Genomic DNA, 23,819 nt, shown 5'->3' on the forward strand with positions numbered 1-23,819 from the left:
AGTAAAAGACAACTCCAACCTGTCTGTGCTTCCCAACATCAAAAAGCTTCACCTCATTTCTCCATCCATAACTTCTTCTTCCAGTCATTCTAGCAAATAGTTTCTATGTAAAGAAACTAGGAAAGAGAGCCAGAGCCTCCTCAACGTTCTGATTCATGCTTCCCTATTGACTGGTCACTAAATGCAGAAATGGCTAAGTATGAACAGAAGTATGGCTGGAAATCTGTGTCTCTCTTTTGAAACCAGTCCAGCACCATGGCTTCCCAAATTAGACACCCAGGAAATACGGGAATCTGGATCATCAACCAAAGAGGAAAGGCAGAAGGAAGGGGCAAACACAAGCTCAAATTTCCAGCAAAAGTGATATTACCAGCATGCACTGTTTTCTAGAGATACACAAAAGAGGAGATTTATTACAGTTCCTCTCCCATTGTTGGATGATAAGACAACAGAAAGAGAAGGAAAAAAAAAAAAACCAACAAGGAAAATGTTTTCATCTGGATGGTCTTTGTTGCAATTTTTTTAATCTTTCAAAACATTACATCATAAAATAAAGACAATAGCAGCAAAACTTATCAAGTTGGTACAAGCACATTCTGCTCTGCACTCTGGTAATGACATTTCTGAAATTTTCATTTTTCTGAGATTGCCTTCCTAAAGCACCATTGAATCTTACAGAAAGAGTGAAAGAGGGACAGAGACAAGAAAGTAGATAAAATACCCTTGCAAGTGGTTTTACTGATTGTTTATAATACAATTTGAAGTTGATCAGGAAAAAATTTTAGAACAGCATCCCAAAAAAATGTTTCCCCAAATTTTAAGAAACTTCTTTTTTAAAATACAAAGCTGAAAATGACTAATAGTGGTTTCTCAGTACTGTCCAAGATCTAGATCAAGTTCTATTAGAACTTGGAAAAGAATCACTCTAAAACTACATTGATATGCTGCCCTGAATAAATTTAAATTGTTGGGAAGATATGATCTAGACACAATATCTGCTTTTTTTCTAATTAAACTTACTATATGAATCCAGGATCTGAGAAACTGCTAAATGGTTTGAAAGGTGGTTTGAAAAATAGTACCAGACTGAAAACTGGTATGTTCAGCTTACATCTCACAGCACGCACCATAAGCTTTCCTCTTGAGAGCATCCAGCTCTCACTTTGGGGATAGAATGTATTTGGGAGACAAAAGTATTCTCACATGCCAAGTATCACCTGCCTTTGCTTTGCTCTGAAGATCAGCGAGGGAAAGCAGATCCTCTTTGCCTCAAAAGGATAAATGCTATAGAAATGTCCACTTTCCCCCAAAGCAGCAGCCCTGTCATTTCCTGCTGATAAGACCTAGCTCAGATATGACCTGCAACCAGAGAGGAGGGAGCACAAGAGGTTTGCATCCACCTGCATGGAGCGAGGAGGCATCACCTGTAAACCTGTGTGCAAGAGCCAGTTATGTGAGCCACGAGAGGGGTACCAGCACGGGGCCATTCTTCAGCTGGTTCCTAAGAACTCACCAGTGGGGTGAATAAGGCTTGCCTTTAGGGTGACCTTCCCATCCCAGCATGATCCAGCTCACAGATTATGCACTGGCTACACCAGGACAACTCCAAATTAGCTTTTGCAACTGCTTCCTCCATGATTTCAACAGCACAAGTCAACAGAGACTAACAATGTTATGAACTGCAGTGGCAGAAGGAAAAAACACAGTCCAGTTTAACAATGGTATTAAGGACAGTAACTGTTACTGATAGTAAAGAAGATGGGGACCTTGGGAAAATTTCAGCAACCCAAAGGAATTTTCAGATCTACTATTTTGGTGATACATTTTGGCCAACCAGTTTCATACATTAATCTACAAGCCTTTTTTTGAGTTCCACATATTTGTGTCGATTTGCCTTGTGTTTTCATTGATATTTAAATGCCTAGGGAACTGCTTCTGAAGCTCAGCTTATTTGTGTTTAGTATTGATATAATGCCATTCCAGTAAGTATAAATTTCACAGTAGAGATTAATTATAACATCAGGCCTTTGCTATAAAAAGCTTAAAAATAACAAGGTAGCTTCTTTTTACTGCAGAGATGTACAGGGTCAGATTTTGGCCTAGATTAGACAAAACATAGCTCAGAACAAGTAAATGTACAGGAAAGACTGAAACAGCCACCTTTCAAATTCATATCTGTTCAGTAGAAGACTTCCTGCTCTAGGTTAGTACACAACATAACATGATGCTTGGTCTTTACCTGTAATTTATTTCTAGTGGACAATGGGATAAGTGAGAGTAGCAGACATCATGCAACCTGACAACACAAATAAACCCCTGAGAAAACCAAAGCTGGCAAATAAACAGCCCATGTACAGCATAAATACAAATACTTCAATGAAGGGCTTTTAAGGACAAGGTTTTGATAACCTGAACTCAGACATAATTTCATTTATTATGGGTTAGAGACTTTTGCAGAATGTCTCTGGCATAGTCCATTAATGGCTTTGGAGGAAGCAGACTGGTACTAGCAACATCCTAAAGCCAGGCAGCAGAGGCCTGAGTGATTTATAATTTCATGGCCACAATCCAAATCAAGTTCCATGAATATAAATCACTGGTGAGGGGGGATTATTGTATTTTATTTACTATTATTTCTAGGATTTATTAGAAATAATGTTCCCTATTAAGTGGTAATGAAATTACGAATCTTTTGAAAACTAGTAGCTGCACAATTTCAGCAATGCTTATGATGGTTAATGGTTCAGAAGGATCCCCAAAGTGGTGTAGCAGAATTCTCCTGCACAAAGAGGTGGAAAGTGGGACTGTAGAGCTGAAAGCTACAGGGATGCAGCAGCTGAGTCATCCTCTGTGTGTGAGGGCTGCAGCTACAGAAAAATCCATGTTTCCTTGTTCTTTCAGGTCCCAATTCCCATGTTAAGTCATGTTATGCTCAGGGCAGGATCAGAGAGTTAAAGTCAGTAACTCACCCTTCAGTAACCCAGCCTTATTTTCAGGCTGCTGGGAAATAAGCTAATAAACTAATTTAGAGAAAGAAGTTTTGGATGTGGTTCAGACTACTTTTGCTAAAAAATTTCTATAATGGTGGAATAGCCTCACTAGAAATAACATTACAAGTTTTTTAATAGGTGTTACTAAATGCCAGAAGATGAGAATTTTAGCCATAAAAACACTTGATGTGTGAACTGAGATTCTCTCTCAAGTTGTTGCAGACAATTAAAACCAAGGGATGCCCTTTAAAAGGGTAAAAGCAATTTAGCCTCATCTTAGGTGTCCAGATGTTTCTATCTGGCCCCCTATGAAATACACCATTTGCACTTCCCACATTATAATAAAAATTATGTATATTGAGGTATTTAATAGACAACCATCTAGCAGAAAATATTTACTCCTGTCATAGCCTGGCAACTTCCTCAGCAAGTTTCACAGACATAGAAATGGAGAGGAATGAAAGAGAGCATTTTGTTTTCATATAAAAGGTCATCAAATGCTCTGCTCAGTATCTCACTGAGTTTATTGAGCATCACCTTTTGTCCCTGAACTATCATATCCCAAACCAGGGGATGCTGAAGAAACAGCTGATAAAATGTCAGCCAGGGGCTCCTGCATGGCATGGCCAATCAGAAATTAGAATGTTATACACACACCATCACATAGAATATGGACAGGGGACAGATTGACAACTCAGAAAGTTAAGATTAAAACTATACCAAGATGTCATTGTCTTTGTCTAGCATCAGAGCTAACAGTTCTGAGTTTGCCCAACAAATTTTGCCTCCTCACTTTTCCATGTCGATTTGTTTTCTGTGATTTTTCTGTTGTCCAATTCCCTGTTCACACAGATAATTCCTACAAGGCAGACATTACTTTCCCTGACCTTAATCAGAAGAAATGCCCTGGCAATGGCTAAACTTTATATTTCATATATGGAAAGTGCATCTCCCATATCCTTACAGATGTCTGTGTGACTGTGCAGAACTCTTCTATTGCAGGCAAGCATTTCTTGTGAGAACTCATCTGAAGAACAGATAACACTGCATGCATGATATTGATCTTGGCATTTGGTAACCAAGGAGAATTATTTGCAAAACTGAATGGATTGCGTGCTTTCAGAGTCAGATGAGATGTTTTTAGTGCCAGATCCTTCACAGATGCAAAGCACAGGATGATGTAACAAGGAATTACTGCAATTCTCAGACCCTAATTGTACATCTTAGCACTTCTGAACCTTTTCTGAAATTCAAACACAAATCTAAACTGTAGCTTTCACTCCTAACCTCCTACCAATAAAACACCAGATCTGAACAGCCTTGCTATGTCCAGATACGCTTCATCCATCCTGACACTACAGAATTAGTGATGCTCATGGATAAGACTACAGAACATTTGCTTATATGTGGAACTCAAGGCCTGCCCAAAACCAGCAGTAACAGGTGGATTAAAGAGCTCCAGAGCTTGAGGAGACCTGCACCTTGCTGGTGTCTGCCTGGGGCCTGACAAGCATGGGATCCTGGGATGGTCACCAGCCACTGTGTGTGTGAAACCAAGCACAGGGCTGTCTGGCACGAAGGTCTCCAGAAGCCATGGCAGCTCTTGAGTTAAGTGGAACCTTCTCCAGGGTCTGAGCTTACTGTCCTGTCTCTGGTAAGGTGAAGCCAGAGCGCAGCCTTGCACCTTCAGAGATTCACTGGTGAAGTAAGCAGAATTCAATTTCTCTTGGATCATATTGAGTTAGAGCAATCCCAAATGACTTGAAATTTTTCAAACATTGCTTTTTCTTCCTTGATTTTCAGACAGATAACAAAATTAGAAATATGATAAGATATTTCAAGAGAAGTAACCAGCAGACACAACAAACTAAAAACTTCTTTCCTCCTCTGCACTAGTGGAATTTGGCTCCCTCCTGCAATTTCAGCAGAGTTATTAGATATGCAAATATGTATACTCAAAATCTGCATACACAGTGCCATGCTTCTGTTCATAGCCATGGCAATCTTGAATTCTGGTGGCCAGTTTGATGTTGAGTTGTCTTATTGTGCATAAAATCTCAGAAAGTATCAGAGAATCATACATGCAGTTTTGTGTGTGTAGACATCAGCATGCAATTCCAAAAGTCTGTGTCTGCATGACCTGTGGATGTCTGCATGTTTGACTAGCTTGCATGAGTCTCTGCAATCAATATCCATGCTTACCTTACCTATAAGCCTACAGTTTGAATTGCAAGAATATTTAGGATTTTGTGAAAGCTCAGGGAAAACATTGCTGGTACAATCATGTGTATCTCATTTCCAGCATGCATAATCTTCTATCTGCAATCGCCCTCCCAGTAGCCCACAGGTTGACACTATAAAAATTTAGTATGTTTGCAATTCCCATTAATTATTTTGCAGCATTTTCTTTGAAAACACAATTCTATTTTTCATATTCATATGCCCAGACAGCACAAAGGATTTTTAAAAATGCCCACAGTTTAGTTACATTTCACTTTAGTCTAGAAATGCAGAGAGATCATCTTTAGTTCTTATCTATAAAAGGGATAGCAAGTTTCCAACAAAGATTGTACTTGAAAGAAAATGAACCAAATAATTCAAAATACTTGTTTAAAAAGTTAAAAAATATGACAGCATTAATGGCACTTAAAGCTATAAGCACTTAAAAGATTACCACAATATTTTTTTCCTAAATTTCTTTTTTGTTTTTTCTTTTTTTCTTTTTTCTTTTTTTTTCTGAGACTATGACAGCAGCTTATGTCTAAACCAAACCCAGCAAAAGGGAACAGAGAGCCCTGAGATTCTATGGTAGCTCTGGCCCTCATTTGAATCACATATATGTTTTTATGTCTATTTTTAAAAATTCAGATTTAGCTAGAGAACAGCAGTTTGCTGACATGCAAAATCTACAGCTTCCCTTCTGTCCTTATAGTCTTACAGCATTAAAATAGAAGGGGCTTTTTCAGTGGTGGAAGGTGTGAATGATAAATTCTTAAAAAAAAAAAAAAACTTGGCCCACTGTTTTATACTTTTAGCCAAATATCATTAAATTGATGTTTCTCTTCTTTTAAAGAACATAACATGAAATGCTGTATTTTCTTCATATGCACTTTCTTGCTGTGACTTTACATTGAATTTTCCTACATGAGAAAAAAAAATCCATTTGTTTATTTTCTTTTTTATGTTTTTTTCATTGCTTAAGATAAATACCCACAGAGGTTTTTTTTGTTTTGTTTTTTCTTTTTCTTTTTTTCTTTTTTTTTTTTTTTTACTGAAAAGAGCAATCCAACCCTTACTTATGTCTATGTTGATTTTCCAACCAGCACTCAGCTGCTAGCTGTGTCCATGGACATTCTTTTGGCATTTAGAAAGGTAATGCATCTGACTCCAGTATAGGAAAAAAAAAAAAATCTAGCTTGGATCACGTGCCAAAACGTAAACTAAGCCTTACTGAAAGTGTCTAGTTCACTCCAATCATTTCTCCTTTTTTTAATCACCAGGGAAAGGCTTTATGGATGCATATTCCATTACAAAGATACACTGTTTTTCATCCCTTTCACAGGCCCTTCTTGCATAGCTGCCCTTTGTCTAATATCACACCATGGTAGGAGCCCTCTGGTGATACTGCCATGGTCCAAGCCCTTCTTTGTGTCTTGCCCTGGTAATCTTATACAGGCTGAAATTTCCATGTGCGTAGCTTTCTGTTGCCATTCTGCAGTGCTGTGTTCCTGATTTGTTTTGGCAGAGCAAGCTTGAGTCTTTATGGCACAGTGAAATATTCTTGGATGCTATATAATTCAGACTGAATAAGGAGTCTGTATAAGGCACGTGTCTCAATATATACGTATATAAAAACACCAACATTGTTAATTCAAGTCAAACATCTTTTAACATTTAACTTCTGTCTTAAAGTAACACTTTGTTTTTCTGCTTCATTTCTTTGGCTTCATTGGGAATCACTCCATTTTCCAGGTCTGAGTGCTGCTGGATAGAGTTGGTCAGAACTGCAGTGCTAGAAGTATTCTTGGAATTACACATCTTCTCTGTCTCCTCTTCCTTTTTTTCTTCATCCAGTATTCTATCAGAATAGTTTCTGAAGGTCTCATAAATTTTATGCATATCCTCAGGCATGGTCTTTTTGACATCTTTGTTTTTCCTTTTGGTCATCTTAGCGGACGATCCAAATTTGTTGATGATGTTGTCCTCAGATGCCCCCTGCCCGTGCTTGTTGAGCTTATCTGACCCTTTCAGGCGCAGGTTGTTGGGCCTGTTGTTGATGCTTTCCTGAGAGGAGGCCTTGAAGCGTCCTGTCTCCAAGGTAGCAAAGACAGAGCGTTTCTCTGGAGAGAGCATGTCCAAGGAGTGGGCCCGCTGCTCCAGGCCCAGGCGCCGGCGCTCCATGCTCCGGATGGTGGCTGCCCGCTGCAGCTTGTCATGGATCTCCACGCTGAGTCGCCGCCGCGTCTCCCTGAACTCGGCCGTCACGTTTGCTTTCCACTCTGCTGCGTGGGCTTTTATTTCTCCAACCTTCACAACATGAGGAAAGAGAAATTAATTAAAAAAAAAAAAAAAGAAAAATCTTTCCTGTAGAACAGTAACAGTAACACAAGCACTTTCTTCTCTGGCATGAAACTTGGAAGAGGTCCCATCTCCACTGCATCCATCTGGTCCCAAACTTCAGTAGTAAAGGGCTTACACTGGGCAAACTCTAAACAAACCAACTGATGGCTTATGTGACATAGAACTCATCTGCCTGTGTGACTTTGCCACCCCATACATTTTATAGCTGTGTTACATCATGGGACATGTTCATACTAATCCATCCTTGATTAAGAATGAAATTCCTGACTCATAATGTCAGCAGTAGATGGTCAAGAGTGGGCAAAGTTAATCACACACAGTTAAACCAATACACTTCAGAACAACACAACAACCAGTGCAGCAGTACAGGAATGTGTTTTCCTGTATTGCTCATGGATGCAGACGTTTAGTCCCACTGAAGGTTCTGTTTAGAGCCACGGGGTCACAGAGCAGTTAATGTTTAATACCCATTACCTAATTTCAAGTGGCCCTCTGACTCCCCCAGTCTAGGGTTCATTTTCAGGGACAAATGTAGCTGTCTTTAATGGAGATTTCCATTGCACATCTGTCCAAATACCACACCGTCAAACCATCTGGAGGAGTTTTCAACATACATTCTGTATGGGCAGTATGACTATGTCCTTGAATGTCCTACTGTCTTTCTCTGTTTTACTCCTTTGCACTGGAGGCTGGAATAATGGCTAATAATAAAGCACCAAGCAATGTCGGTACTCAATAAATATACTTTCCAAAATGAGAAAAATCAAGATAAATGACCAAGCAATATTTCAGTTAAAACAAGCCTTTCTCAAAGTTCAGCTAAAGAACAGATTTAGGAGTACAGTGTCTGCAGGAGCCCACCATGGTCAATGAGTTGTTTGTGCTGCTGCAGCCTGAACTCAAGTTTTTGCATCCAATAGCCCACAAGGAGTCATCTTTTTTTCTGCAGGCCAGATGTGCAGGTGTCCATTTAGCACTGTGGCAGAAGGCATCTGTGTGGGAGACCAGATTCCTCCCTGTGGGTGCCTGATGATCAACATAACAGCTGTGCTCTCTGCAGTCCCCTGTATTAATGGAGATGCATGGGGGATGCACCAGGCCTTAGGTGGTGCAGATGCCTACAAAAATTAGAAACAGCACTGTCCCCCTGCCAAATTTTGCTATTTGGTTAACCCTGCCAGGTAAAATTTCCTAGAAAAGCAGGGTTGCCTTAAAATTTGAAATTAAATTACTAACATCCTCCACCACAGGCTTCAGCTCTAGAGGCATGGCAATTGCCTTTTTGGTTTCCACACTTATTTGAGTGTGGAAAATATCCACACTCAAATAAGTGTGGAAAATAGAAAGAGAAAAATAGAAAAATAGGAACTAGAGCAGCATCTTCTTTGAATCAGGGAGGGTATGTTCTGAGTGAATTTAATCATGCTCTCCTTGATGCTGACTACTCAGTTTCTTCAACTTTTAAAAACAGAGTATACAGTAAGAGACCAGAATCTAAACTTCTATTCAGAACCACATTCCCTGGCATAGGAAAAGACAGGAAAATCTCCTAATTTTTAAGGTGAGGACACTTAAATTTTTAGTACGATTTCATAACTAGTTTAAGAGTGAAGGCTGGTGTCTCGTTCCATAATTGCAATCCTACTGATGTGTTCTGTGTATTTTTGAGTACTGATAGAGGTGTAACAGCCTTGGTTGCTTCCATGGTTTTTTTCTCTTCCTTTGTGAAGGAGCTAAAGATCAGAGTTAACTGCATACCAAAGGCAGACAGTAAACCACAGGGCATATTTAGCCCAAGTCATGAAGAGCAGCATCCTTATTTAGACAAGCAGGAATCAGGCCCTTAAATCTCTCTTGTAAAATGACAAACTGCTGAGAAATTACTGATCATACCTCTTCTTGTGTCTTCTTGGAGAGGACTCTTAACCAGTCTCCAATCATACTCAGAACGGCAGCAAAGTAGGCAAGGCCAACAAGGATCCAGAACCACACTAAGGGTTTATACCACTCCATGTATGTGATGTCAGCATCTCCTCCTGAAATAAGCATATAATTATGCTTACAAATCATGAGGTGCCAAAATCATTACAAAATATCTGCAATTCTGAAAAATGCCTAAAAGTATTTCCTAACTCTTGTCAACAGTACTGTAGTTCTGATAATAAGACAAAAAGCCTGTCAGATGGGAGGAACCCAGTCTGTTTTAATTTAAGTCTTCAAAATTACCTATTGTTCTGGTGCTATGTGATCTGCCAGAGCACTCAATAAATACTTTCCATTATACTGCTCATAGGCTGAAGCAGCTCTGAAATTCTACTTGGATAGTACTTGCAACAGCACAAACATCTGTCCAAGAAAAAAATTTAATATAACTGGTCTTCCTTATTCCGAACTGCCTGCAGCCTCACAGTTAAGAAAATTTACAGATCAAGCCCTTTAGAGTTTTGAGACTATTTGGGTTTAGCTACAGGATTGAGAGATATGTGTGCAGAATAAAGAAATGTAGCCTTTTCTTCCAAATCAGGGTATCTGACAGGAAGCCAACCATGCATTAGCCCTGAAAATAAGATTGTACAGTCTTGGGAATCATTCAGAGGGATGCATTCTCTGGACAGTATCTTCATAGGAGATATGGATCAAACCAAGCAACAAATATACTATCTTGTTCTTCATGCAAGTCTCTGGGTGAGCTGGCAAAACAAGAAGTGAGACATTTGGCATACCTAATGGACTATGAAGACTCCCAAATAAGTGCAGTAGGGGCCAGGTTGCTGCCTGCTATAGAGTAAAATGCAGAAATTTTTACAAAAGAAAGCAACCACACTTTTGAGACTCTCAGTCCCATCACAGTGCTATGTGCACTGCAAGAATGAGCCAGTGAGAGGCAAGCACAGCCCTGAGTGGAAGAGAGTCAGCAGGAAAGAGTCTGCAGAGCCCCATGGGCACTGCCATGTCCCTCAATGCAAGTGAACATCCCCTTGGGGATACCTGTGTAAATCCCTGCCCAAAGAGCAAACCTGCCAGGAGACTCAGGCAGAGGTCTGCATATTTCCTCTGTATGACTGCAGAGAGATTTTAGGGTTTTTCCCTGTTAAAATCACCAGACAACGCAGTTCAGCATTTCCCCTTTGGCTTTTTGCAATCTGAGACATTTCTGTGACTCTTTTATTTTATCAAGGCTCAATATGAGTGTAGTTACAATGTTTGAACACCCCATAGAAGGTCAGACATTTGAGACTTGGCAGGGACCCAAACATTGGTTTTGATGTTAATCTCTCCCCATAGACTGCATGAATCACACTCTTTTTTTCCAGTCTTTAAGAGTCTGAAACAATGGGAGGTAGGGACTGCTGTTGCTATGGTACAAGAAGCCTCTTCTGATCATACATGTCCCTGAGGAACTCACTAGGAAACAGATTGTCTGGATCTATCTTGCAGAGTAATCAGGTGACTGAGAAAGCATGAGACCACTTTTTTCAGCCTATCAGACATTGTGTTTTTTCAGGCTCCATGCACAATTTTATTTCCAACTGTAGTACAAAAACCTCCCAGTTTCCCAAGAGCTGGGATTTGTTCTAGGGGAATAAGCCAGCATAGCTCCATTGACACTGTTTTAACCATCAAGGTAGAGTATTTTTGATTTGTTGTTGAAGGAACAAAGATACTGAAAGATTAAAGTGACAGAAAATAAAAGGGGCAGAAAATCTCTCTCAAAACCAGCAATAAACCCCAAATCTCCTAGTGATCACCTGCCTTAAACTCTTATAATGAAAACGCCTCTGAAGTTTTCTTATTCAGGGTCTTCCATAAGAGTTTTGGAAAATCATGCTTGTTAGTAGCCACCCAGCTGTGGATTATGTTCTCCTAATCATGTGCATATAGAAAAATTTATTATTCAGAGCTTTTTTATACTATCACATTATTAAACAATACTGAAATATTGTATTATTAAGAAAAATATTGTAAATTATTTTTATTTCATACTGTGATACCTCAAAGAATTCAGTTAATTCCTTTACACATCTAAGTGGTTAAAATGGGCAAAGCTCACACAATCATTTCTGTAACTGAATGGTTCTAAAACTTTCTTTTTTATATCTGGGTCTTTCTTTGTTCAGTGACTTTTTTTCCTCAATAATTCATGTCTTCTATGCCAGTATGACATAAAAAAAGGAAGATTAGAGTATTCTCTACAAAAAAGACTTGTCTACTGTCCTTCAACAAAGAAAATTTTGTAGTTTTATTTGATGTTTTTAACTCATTCTGTTTATAGGGACTAAGAAGCACATCCTGACTGTTTGTAACACAGGCAACTTAATACCTTTAATTAGGACCACTGACAGGAATGAGGAGTAGAGGTCATGCACTGATGGGAAAAAATTCACTTATTTTAACCACCTTTTTGTTAGCAAAGCAGCTGTGTGAAAAAAATGTCTCTCTTATCTCTCCAGCCAGCTATCTCAATTCCCTCTTTGGAAATTGTATATGGGTAGACATTTATAGTTCCTGCTTGCACTGTATTAATCTTGGAGAGTCTCCCCCAAGTATTGAGATACATACCCCATTAGTCCTTCTCTCCTACAAGAGTTTTCCTTAGCAGGTCAACTGCAATGTCAAAATTTCAGCCAAGGTTAGGAAACAGAATGCAGGTTTTGAAATGCTGCAGCTCCTGTAGTAGCAGCCCACTACTGCATCTGACCAGAGAATTCTACAGACCTATGGCTCAGTTGTCCCTTGTAAAAGCTTCCTCCATTCATCATCTGGGCTGCTTGCTCCTGCAGTCAGCCTCAGACTGAGCACTAATGGACTAATACAAATCTTTAATTCAATGGGAAAGTAATTTTACTTTTGCATAATTCATTGCATGATAAAGGATAATCAGGACTTTCCAGGCTCCCATTATCTCCACTGCCAAAGGCTCACAATCTACACATGGCAAGGCACCTGGACCTTAAATCAGCCTGGTGTTGTACTGCACAGTAATCCCAACAGAAACACCTGGCATGATTTCACTGGAACATAACACATGGTGAAGAGCCTCCTCTCTACATCAGAAAGCAAATTCTAAGAGCCGAGGCCCTTGTGCAGAGCATCTTGGCTCAAAGCTGCTCACCTGCTACAAAGTCACCGAAGCCAATAGTGGTCAGAGTGACAACTACAAAGTAAATGGACTCCAAGGCTGTCCATCCCTCGATGTGTTTGAAGATAACTGCAGGAATGGTCACAAAGACAATGCAGCCTGCCAGGATGAATGCGATGGTGGAGATCACCCGGATCTTTGTTTGACTCACTTGTTTATTCTAGAAAAAGGAAATAACAGGAAACAAAAAATGTTTGAGTGGATTTCTGGAACGGTTTTCTTTGTGAATGACACACTGATTATGCTGGTGTCACCTGGTATGTCTCTTTCTGCCTTTTGTGAGCTTGTTGGGAATACAACCCTCTCTCCCTGTTAGTGAGAGTCCTGTCCAGGTAACAGTAAACCCCCATGTCTGGCCCCAGTTTATCATGATTCCCATTTTCTATGCACTAGGAAGTGACTAATCTACCACAAACACCACCTGGAAAAACATTCCTGAGCTTCAGAAAGGCATCAATATGCTCCATATCAGGTTCAATGCCTAAGAAAAAGTGCACATTCACACCTCCATACAAGTATGTGTACACCCACATTGCCTCACCAGCACCAAGCATTCAACAAACAGGACCAAGGTTAAAATGAAAATAAACCCCTTTTCCCTCACTGAAAAGGTGCAATTTTATGTAGAAATAATTCATGCTTTTTGTTTTCTAGACTCAGGTTTTCCAGCTTTCATTCACAAATATGAAGGTCAAATCGCCTTTTCAAAAATAGAAAACTGTATTATTGGTTTACTCCAGAAAAAAAGGATTTATGTCAAATACCAAACAGCCTGAGATAAAATTACCTATGTAAATCCACACTGGAAAGCTCTTGAACAAAGAGTATGTGTTACTGGCTTCTATAAACTGAATTCAAATATAACCAGTGTAGTTGTAATATTTTACACTCCTAAATCATATAAACTCTCAATTTATTTAATATATACTCAGATTTTGTTTCTATTAATATTGATGCGAGCCTAGATTAACACAATTGACTCTGGCAGATTTATTTCAGATTTTCTCTGCTGTGAATAATCTCAGCACCCAATAAAGTTTCATGAGAAGCCTGTAAATTACTAGAAACATTACTGTGGATTCATTTCAGTGGTAGTGTAAATTCTCTATTTATTCTGAAAAAGCAATGTGGAGGTCACTGTAAGTCATATTTCCAAATTAGTTTTTCAAATCAAGCATCTCCCTTAACCCAGGAATGAGATTTCATTTCAGATTAAGGCACTGCCTAGACAGGAAATAAGATCTCAGAAGTTATCTTTGTAATATACAGAAGGGATATTGCCTGAACTGGTTAATATCTAACCAGCTTGTGAGCAATACTGTGCTACCCTAAAATGGGAGCATTTATTTTAGAGATGCAGTGTCAGACCCTCGTTAAGTACTCCTCTGATCTGGGATGCATTCAGAACCAGGTAGCATAAATATATTTCATACTTTTAGTTCTGAAACTGTTTAATATGATCCCTATGCTTAATATTTCATTTGGGTGTGTGTTTATTTTCTGTGTCTGGATGAATAGAAATAGTTCAATAAGATTAACAATATAATGCCAAATATAAGACTGGAAGAAAGTGCCAAGTACCAAGAGGAAAAGCAACAAAAAAATATAAAATCTGAATTCATTCCTTATCACCTCTTTTTCCAAAGAGCCATTTTGAGTATTTTGCTAAAATACCAAAGGACAATCTATCTTCTTTAAGAGGTATGGACACACCTTCACAATGGCAGGATTTCAGATTTATTCAATGAGTAGTGAAAGGAACAGATCACATGGGTGTTACATAGTGTCCTACATTGGCACCCCTGCCTTTTTTCATTGCGAATAAGGGTTTAACCAAATTGAGGTTTAGTTTCTAGTTTGACCAAGGTGACTTGTTTACTTCTACTAAATGCTTCCGTTTCCTGATATGTAAAAATGAAATGTCAGAAGCCTTGCCTTGTGGAAGTTAGGAGACAAGTGCCTCTTGGACATCCTTGAACAAAAAGTATTTTGGAGCTGCCTGGCATCAAAGTAGTGCATAATAATTCTTCCTCCAGTCCCCACACAGCAAAAATTAAAATGTATTTCAGTATGTGTCAGAATTGTCTCATAAGAGAGGAAGGAATGAAAAGAATGGCCTTCAAAGAGTAACAAATGTTCAGGACATCCCCTTGTCTGGGAGCAATAAACTCAGCCAAAGGTTTTTGGGTTTTTTAAGTAAAAATGGTAACAATGTTAATGAAAGGATCTGTAAAAGGCCTGACTCATGGTTATCGTGCACCTTTGTCACTGACACAAAAGCAGAGCAGCTGAGGGTACAAATGAAGGTAGAAAGCAATGGTGAATCAGGCACAGCATTTTTAGAGCTGCTGAAAAGAACACAAAAGCAGGACTCAGAAAAAGAATTACTTAATGAACAATAACACATGAAATGCAGGACTGACATGAAAAGGAGGGTCTTTTTACAGTTAGGCATGCATTCAGAGGAAATTCACAGTAGAGTCTAACTGTTACAGATGAATAAAAATGCTAAGGGATAATTGTACTGACTAATGAAATATGTACATTGTAATAATGACATACTACAAAATTCAATCCACTGCAGTGTTACACCAAGTCTTTATTACAATAAATAAATAAATAATCACATTATATAACACTAGGGGTTTAGAAGTCTGAATAAGTTCACGCAAATTTCTCTTTTAAATAGTATTTTCAGCTTGGAGCGAAACATTGTCAAATAGCTGAGCAACTTCTGCCAGGCTAAGAAATAATCTGAACCCATATTTGTGACATGAATAGAGAATTTTTTATAGGTGTCAAAAGGAAAAACAACAAACCTCTTCCTCCAAGAAAGGTAGCTAATCTTATAGCTGTTTAAGTAAAATTAAAACACCTTTAAAAGAGATGTTTTCCACTCTTTCTTTTCAAGTTTGTTTACCCACAAGTTCCTTCCACAGTGATGAAGCAGATGATTTGTAAGTCATTCCTCAAATATAAATAAATTAGTGCCGGCTAATGAGACCAATTTAAATCCACCCAGAACTAATCTGAAAAACATCAAAGTAATCTAAGTATCTAAGAACTGAGAATTTTCTGTGCACCTATCAGGGTCATTCCCATTTTCCACTGACAGTGCTGATTTTATTCTTGAGGTGGCTAAGTGCTAAACTGGCCAAACATTACTGATGATTACATGAATTAGTTTACATACATTACTTGCTTACATGAATTCAAACAACCTCCTGTCAATCTGCTCTTGTGCCAAGAGGGGTAAGGACAGACAGAGCAATGAACACACCCTTATCAGTGGAATTTAGTTATCCATCTTTTCCATCAATAACTGCATCTTCACTTTTTCCTCATTTTGTATTATATATACAGGGGTTTTAGTAGTTTTGGTCTTACCTAATGATTTCAGGAGTTAAAATAAACCTGGAGTTTTTTTATTTCTTTTTTCTCTCTCTGGCCCAATAGATCAAAGCCAGCATAGTGGATTATTTTATGCTTTCTGCTTTCTTCAGGTGAATTACTGAGGTACAATTTTTCTGACCTGAGGGTTGACAATAAAAGCACCAAACAGTGTTTTTAAGTTTGCAAACTGAGACCACACAGTTGATATATATTCCTATGAAAAAGGAGGAGGAGGCATGAAGTTGGGGATCAAAAGAAGCTACAGTCATTTATCAGACTAGACTAAATGGTAAATATGTGGAACATATATATATATTTCCATGGACAGCATATTTCATATGAGCTTATTCCAAGATTCTGTAGTGTCACCTGTCATTTCATAGAAAGCTCCCCCACTATACAGTACTACTAAATCAAAAATAACACTGGAACATTTGCTGCTCACAGTGAGCTCAGATGGTTTTTCTGTCTTCCAAACTTTTCCTTTTCTGAATTCCTGACAAATCTCCCCAAGGCTCCAGGCAAGCTGGCTACCTTTTTTGCTAGATGACCAATGGCAGATTTTTAGAGATAATGTAATATACCTGCATGGAAAATGCTGTCCTCACCTCTCCAAAAGGCTCTGTATTTTGGAGCAGAGAAAACACATTTAAAACAAAACATATTTCTTTAGTATTTCTTTTGTTCCCTTCACTTACTCTTAACTTTTTGCCCTTCCCCATGCTGCCAACTATTCTGAGAACAGATTGTCTCTGCCCATGCACTAATTAAACAGCTTGTCTTCTAAATCACTTTCTCTAGACCAAAATATTTTAACACTAGGAATGACAGTCTTTGTACCAAAGCCATAAACCAGAATATCACATATATCAGCTCACAAACATTTGATATGTCCTTAGTCAAAATATGTTTGCAAAGCTATTGTGGATGGTGCAGGCAGTCATAGTTCACACTGCTTGTCTTTCTGCTCAGCCTGGCACACACAGTGTGATGCTCTTCTCAACAGGCTATATGGAAAGACTGGCACAGCACTGGCTTGGTCATCAGTGATTTGGTCACATCAACCTCTTTGCTGCCTGTAACAGTCACTGTGGATTTCATTGTAACTTGTCCGAGCTCCTTCATGTTCAAAATGAGACTGAAATGAAATGTATTTTAAATATCATTGACTTGGACATAGCACCTAAGAAAAATATAACAATATTTTGTTCTTCTCTGTTCTCTGACACTGCTGGTTCCTGTCAGCTCCAACAGGCCCACCTCAGGGCACAGCTGAGCCACTGAGATGACATGGTGGCACCTCTGGGAAAGTGTGTTTAAGAAAGGGCAGGAAGGCTGGTCAGGCAGAACACAAGGGAAAGAGGACAGAACAAGGGAATAACAAGGTCAGATGAGTGGGAGCTTCTCCATGACAACGCCAGTACTGCAGGGTTTGCAGCCCATGGAGGGCCAGCAAAGGAACAGAGGAAAAGAGTTCAGAACAGCAGAGAAACCACTGTGCTCTGACCCCAACCCCTGTGCCATTTGCTGCTGCTCCAGAGGGACTGAAGGTGACCCACAGTAACAACATGGGTGGAGGAGAGGTGTCTGGAGTGAAGCTGAGCTTGAAAAATGGGGAAGAAAGGCATTTTGAATGTTTGTGGGGATTTTGTTTCCAAACACTCAACTCAGTAATTAATTTTTTTATGCTAATTGTCAATAAATTAATTTAAAGTCCAACCATCAAGGTTGTTTTGCCTGTGAGAGTACAGTACATGGTAGGTGACTTTGCTGTCTTTATTTTGACCCATGAGGTTATTTAGAGAACCTTCCATTGTTCTTCCCATGTTCTCTCCATCGTTGTAGGTGAGTGAGCAAAGAGCTGCATGGGTGCTTGCTGCCAGCCAGGACCTACTAACCACATCAGTGAAGAAGACGACACTCCTTGAAAACAAGCAGCAGAATTATAATATATGTTAAAATATAGATGACATTTCAGACATCTCCACGGGTTATAAAAAGGGGGTTGAACCATTCTACCAGATATGGGCTTCCCATACATTCTAACCTCTTGGTGCCCCACTGTTATTTTAGTCCTCATGTTTTATAAAGAATGCTGCTATGGCTGCACAAGAAGGTGCAGATTCCATCCTCTCCTTTTTAACTGTAGTCAGTACCAGAGGAGAGACAGATATTAAAAGCTGTAAGCAGTCACATTTATTATTAGGCTTGGGAGACACAATCCTGAACTCATACAAGACACAGGGCAGAGTAATGAAGGATTTATGTTATTTTTAACATCTTTTTTCCCCATAAAACCACATTTCTGTAGGGTGTTTGTCTAGACCCAGATGGAATATGCAACAAGCTTCTCACAGAGCAGTAGCTTTCACTAATGTCATTTTTGTAAATCTCTGCATGGATCTTGCTGCAGTTATAATGGGAGTACTGTGTCATGAAAATACAGAAACACTGGCTCAGACATTTTCTAGGCTTTATATGCCCTTTTCCATCTTCTTCCTCTCACTAGAAAGCACACAGAGGGATTTCTGATGTGGACCCACTAATTTATGCATGTTGCTTATTACAAAAATAAAAATTATGATCCTAAACCTCTGTTATGGCTGAGCTGTATTCAGCCCAAGGGAAAAAAAAAAGAAGCAAAAAACCAAATTGAATAAGAAAAATCCATATATACATAGGCTTTCCTCAAACACTGGAGCAGACAAAGGACAGCAGTTGATGGCATAGACTTCAGCAATTTTAGAGGCCGAATTTGTAATGTGTTGCTCCTCCCTCCCCTCCTTCAACTCATGTCTGAGTTACACCTATGTCCCCCCCACCCAGAGAGTGCAAAAATGGGTTAATAAAGATTGTTTCACATAGCTTCCCTGTACCTGAATGGATCTGATCTTGCCATTCCTGGTATAACATACTCACCATCAAAGACCAGAGGATAAGAACAAAATTAGCAAAATGTCTGCTACACTTAAGTTGCATTCCTTGAAATGGAATAGATGTAAGCATCACTAACTAAATTAAATACCCAGTTAGATGGCCTAAAATATCAAAATCTGGGATCCATAGATGTTCTAATTGATTTTTTAGTACTAGCTTACTATCTTAGGTCTGTGCAGAAAAAATACTTTTCTGCAGCTCAGATATAATGGAAGGGGTAAGTGATCCAAAGAATAAACCCAATGTATGGAAGACAGTGGTTTAACCTAAAACAGAATTCAAATTTGGCTCTTCTTGATGAGGAGTCACCACCTGTAATGCAGTGACAACCCTCACCATCAAGCCTTCAAGCACCCCTATGTTAACCCTGCTCAGGGAAATGTGACTCTTAGAAGGACCTTTAAGGTGTGACAGGCAAAAGAACAGATCATGAGCTGAGATTGTTTACATGCATTTATTCTGAGTTTGTAAATCACCTTTCTAATCACTGATTTTTTATATTTCTTTGCCTTTTTTTTTGGTGGAAATGACTCAGCAAATTGCTAGGCTGAGGTCTGAACCCTGAACTTTCAGCTCATAAACCTTGTATAATTTTTGAATAATAATGTGAATGTGCAACAGGAGGTTGGATTTCACACCCTGTCCTGACAGCTCTGTTCAGAGACAGGATGCCAGCAGATGGCAGATAGATCACTGCATCAGATAGTTACTCTGTAGAACTTATGTGAATATATCTTTTTTTAATTTTACCTTTTTCCTTACAGAAAATAGCAGTGAATAACACTATATTAAAAAAAAATAAAAGATGAAGTATTAATATGCTCAGTTATTTTTTTTAGTAGCTGATGTAATAACACACTGATGCTGGCTCATAACGTTATGTAATTAAGAGATTGTCTTGAACAGAGCAAATCTATGAACAGAGGGGAGACTATGAAAAAAGGCTGCATTTTTAAGTGCTTCTCCTCTACACAGTTACTGTCTTATACTAAGTTTTTTCCCCAGATTGTGTTTTCCATTCACTTTCAGGGAAGGAATTCCTGTCACTTTTGCAGTAAGACAACAGAGAAGCCAAAAATCTCCAAAAAGAACTTGAATCTTTAAGTGAAAGAGTAGCTAGAGTTGATCAGATGTATTCAAACATAGACGAACAATAAAGTTTAGGAAAGGTAGAGCTTTGACAGGTGCTAAAAGAAATCTTTCCACCAGTTCAATGTGACTACCCCAGCCCCATCCCTATCTGCCAATTAAGAGGTACTTTTCCTAGGATAATACCAAGGTTAGGTGATGTGTACTGTTATCTTTCAGAAAAATATTAAGTGTAGATCACTTTCATAGCATGTCTCTGAAAACTAGAGCAAAACCTGTTCTCTGAGCTGAAAACCTGAAAGTGAAGCAGCAGAAGTGTGTGTTCTGACAAGTCCCTGGTTCAGTGAAGCACAAGGTGCTTGCAGAGGCATTGTCTTTCTGTACAAAGCAATGTGTTTTCAGTGGTGCAGACTTGCCACCACTCATGTCTCTGGCTGCTTGCTCACATCCTGGTACTGCAATTCTCAGTCTACCAGCTGTGTTGCCAGACCTGTCCTCTGTGTCCTGCTGAAAACCAGAGGAGTGAAACAACAACCAAGCCCAGGAACTGCTCACAGTGGCCTCACCTCAGAAGCCAGAAAATCCTGGAGTGCTCTCAGAAACTCATTGTGCCCCGGCTGAATTCCTGCATCTGTACTAAACTGCAAGATAAGTGAAGATCATTCAGGTTATGCTAAACCCATCTAATTCTGGTGAGACTAAACACTCATTCAGGGTTTGAAAAAAGATGATCTGAATTGGCCTATATTTAACTCATGATAATGGCAGCTGCTGCGTTCTGTGACAGTGTACTCTGCCTATGGAGTGCTTTCTATCTTTAGATGCTTGCAGACTGTGTGTACAGAGCATGCCAAGAGAATGGGGCTTTGTTCTACTGTTTATTATAGAAACATACATACATGAGGGATCTTATGAACAACCTGTGAAAGATAAAAATACTGCTTTTATGGCATTATGTCACCTTGAAATGCATATTTCATTTCTGTTGTGTCTGGCCTTGTACATATTCATTTTCTGGGGAATCACAGTTGCATGCATGTAAAAACAGACTGGGACCCAGGTTTTGCCCTAGATTATTGAATATGGAACATACAGAAATAACCAGGAGCTGAGAAGACAGGGCTTTTGTGGGGGAAGCTTTGGTTTACATCTCTGACCTGGTTGATGCTTATCTACTTGCACCAAATATAACCATTCCAGTAGGACAGATGGCATTAACTATTCAATGCATGGTGTTTGGGATAGCATCATCCTGCCAGTGCCTCCGTTTCCTAAAATGGTACAGGAAAAATTCTATTTTTTTACAAAGTATTATTTTGCAATGAAGTACCTCCAGCCCTACCTACTCATAAATGAGTAGTTGTTTTCCTGGCTAATTACACACTGAAATAATGGTAACATTTTGGATTAGAAGATGAGTGGTGGCATGTGCCCAGCTCCTCTGCTGAAATATTCTGTCGATACTGTTGGGGTAGTGTGTACTGGATGAGAGCAAATCTGTTTCTCAATCTATGTAGTTCAAATTGTTCTTAAAATTCCAACAGAATGCTGATTACTGCAGGAGCTAAATGTGGGATTCTTAAGGTCTAATTTGTGGTGTTAATTAAGGTAAGGTTGGTGGAGCTCTGCATAGGTCATGTCAGAGGCAGCAGAAATGCACTAGCACAACTCCTCTGGGAAAAATCCTCCTTTCATCTTTCCAGATATGCTGAGGAATGCCAGAGGCAAGCTGTCCCTAGTGTGGCATGGGCTCCATGCTCATAGATACACTGCTGGATGGAGCAAGAGACCTGTTAAGGAAATGCTTTTGGTGAAAGGACTGCAGCGACAACAGAAAATTCCTCTTCTCCTTCCCACGTGCCGGTGTGTGCATCCTGCATCCTACCTAGCTTCAAAAATGATCCTAACCACAATGCAGGATCAAGTTGCCCTCAAGTCCCTTCAACCTGTTCAGGCAATGACATAGTTGCAAGGATTTCCAGAACTCTCACTGCCCTGACACCAGCCCTGCAACATTCCTAAGAGTGAAGGGCATAAACAGAGGCAACTGGATACATACAGAAGCAGAGTGCTAAGGCATATGAACATGGAAATTTGATGCATTATACACATGCTAAGCTTCTTCCCATTCTTTCCACAAGAAACTGGACTGTCCCAAATTGCCTGTGAGGACAAATAATACAGATAGTTTGTACTCTCTCTAGAGCACTGATGCACTCAGTGACTTCTCAGCTACTCCCGGAAGATTTGTCAGGCACACCACCCAACACGTTATTATGTTTTTCAGTGTCTTTTTAGCCTATATTTTCTCCTTTTAGTTTCTTGAATGACTACTCTCCTAATTTTTATGTCCTCTCTTTACAGGTGGTAATGGTGTTTTACACCCACAAACATGCTGAATTCCAGTTCATTAAGGAGACAGTTACAAAATAAGAAACAAGAGTTACACATTGAGTTAAAATTTGCTCAGTGCTCAGCACTAAATCAAGAACTCTTATTCTACTTGAGGTTTCATCTGATTAGGTACAAACATTTATGAAGCCTAACAATGTAAATATAATGTGATAATAAAGTAAACAATTACTAAAATTATAATGATTATTATATTCTGCATATGCCAAATGTTAAATAATCACCTGAAATGAAACTACTGGTATTAAGATTATTTACTAAGATGCATGTAAATTCTAAACTCCATCAGAAATATTTTAAATAGCTGAAACTCATTAGTAAGAGTAATGAAGGAAATTATGTATAGCCCTGTTCACCAAATCACAAAATAATAGATGTAATGGAATGTAATGGATTTATGACAATCAAAATAAAAGGAATAAACACACATCTTGGCTAAACAAGAAGACCACAATCTCCAAATTCCTTTGAAGCTGACAAAATACCAAGGAGGAAAACAAATACTTTGTATGGCTATAAGCAACAAGCAACTGCATTGACTCAAGAAAATTAAGGAATACTTTGAACACCAAAAGAACTCACATTATGTGCCAAATGGCTATACTCTGGATGAAACATTACTATCAGCACTCATCTGTGAATCTTAAAATACTTTGAGTATGGATTATGCTTTAGCAGGGAGGCTGGACTAGATGATCTCAAGACATCCCTTCCAGCCCCAGTTATTTTGTGATTCTCTGGTTATTTTAATCATAAACTATCATACCAACAGTTTAATGTCTTTTCCATGTCACTCAGAAATACAACACTCAGCTGACAATTAATCAAAGATTTTCTGACTCTCAATCCATATCATGACTTAAAGATTGTGATTTTTCTTGGGCAGAAGCAGGCTGGAATGTTCAGAGATTCCACTGAAGTTAAGCAGGTGTAATAAAAAGGTAGACAAAAAATAAATTAGGGATCTTAGTTGTGTTTTCACCAAACTGAACTGAGACACTTTTCAATAAGATTCTTTTTATTAAATGAAAATTTAAGCCTTTTGAAGTGCTCTCCAGACAGGCATGTACATGCTTACTCACCGATAATCACTAGTCACTATTCTGATACACTATTTATGTCTGGTCTGGGACACCTAAAAGTCATTTAATCAAAATGGAAAGTGCTCATTCTTCAGTCTAATACTTAATTACTTCCTTCCAAAAACAGTTACAACCAATTTGCTCTCATCTGTGGGAATGTTTTAGAAATAGATGTCTATTAAACTAACCAGCTTG

At 38.9% G+C, this 23,819-nt stretch overlaps 1 protein-coding gene across 1 annotated transcript in view; it reads right to left on the minus strand.

The window, feature by feature from the left end:
• Nucleotides 1-488: 488 nt before the first annotated feature.
• KCNK10 (potassium two pore domain channel subfamily K member 10) overlaps nt 489-23,819 on the minus strand; it is a 56,595-nt gene continuing 33,264 nt past the window's right edge. The window contains exons 5-7 of the mRNA XM_066551688.1: nt 12,685-12,871; nt 9,465-9,607; nt 489-7,517 (exon numbers count right to left, since the gene is read on the minus strand). Coding sequence (XP_066407785.1) covers nt 6,897-7,517; nt 9,465-9,607; nt 12,685-12,871 — 951 coding nt within the window. The 3' untranslated portion in view covers nt 489-6,896. The remainder of the gene's footprint in view (nt 7,518-9,464; nt 9,608-12,684; nt 12,872-23,819) is intronic.

Source organism: Molothrus aeneus, chromosome 6 (assembly GCF_037042795.1).
Source record: "Molothrus aeneus isolate 106 chromosome 6, BPBGC_Maene_1.0, whole genome shotgun sequence".
NCBI classification, from domain to species: Eukaryota; Metazoa; Chordata; class Aves; order Passeriformes; family Icteridae; genus Molothrus; species Molothrus aeneus.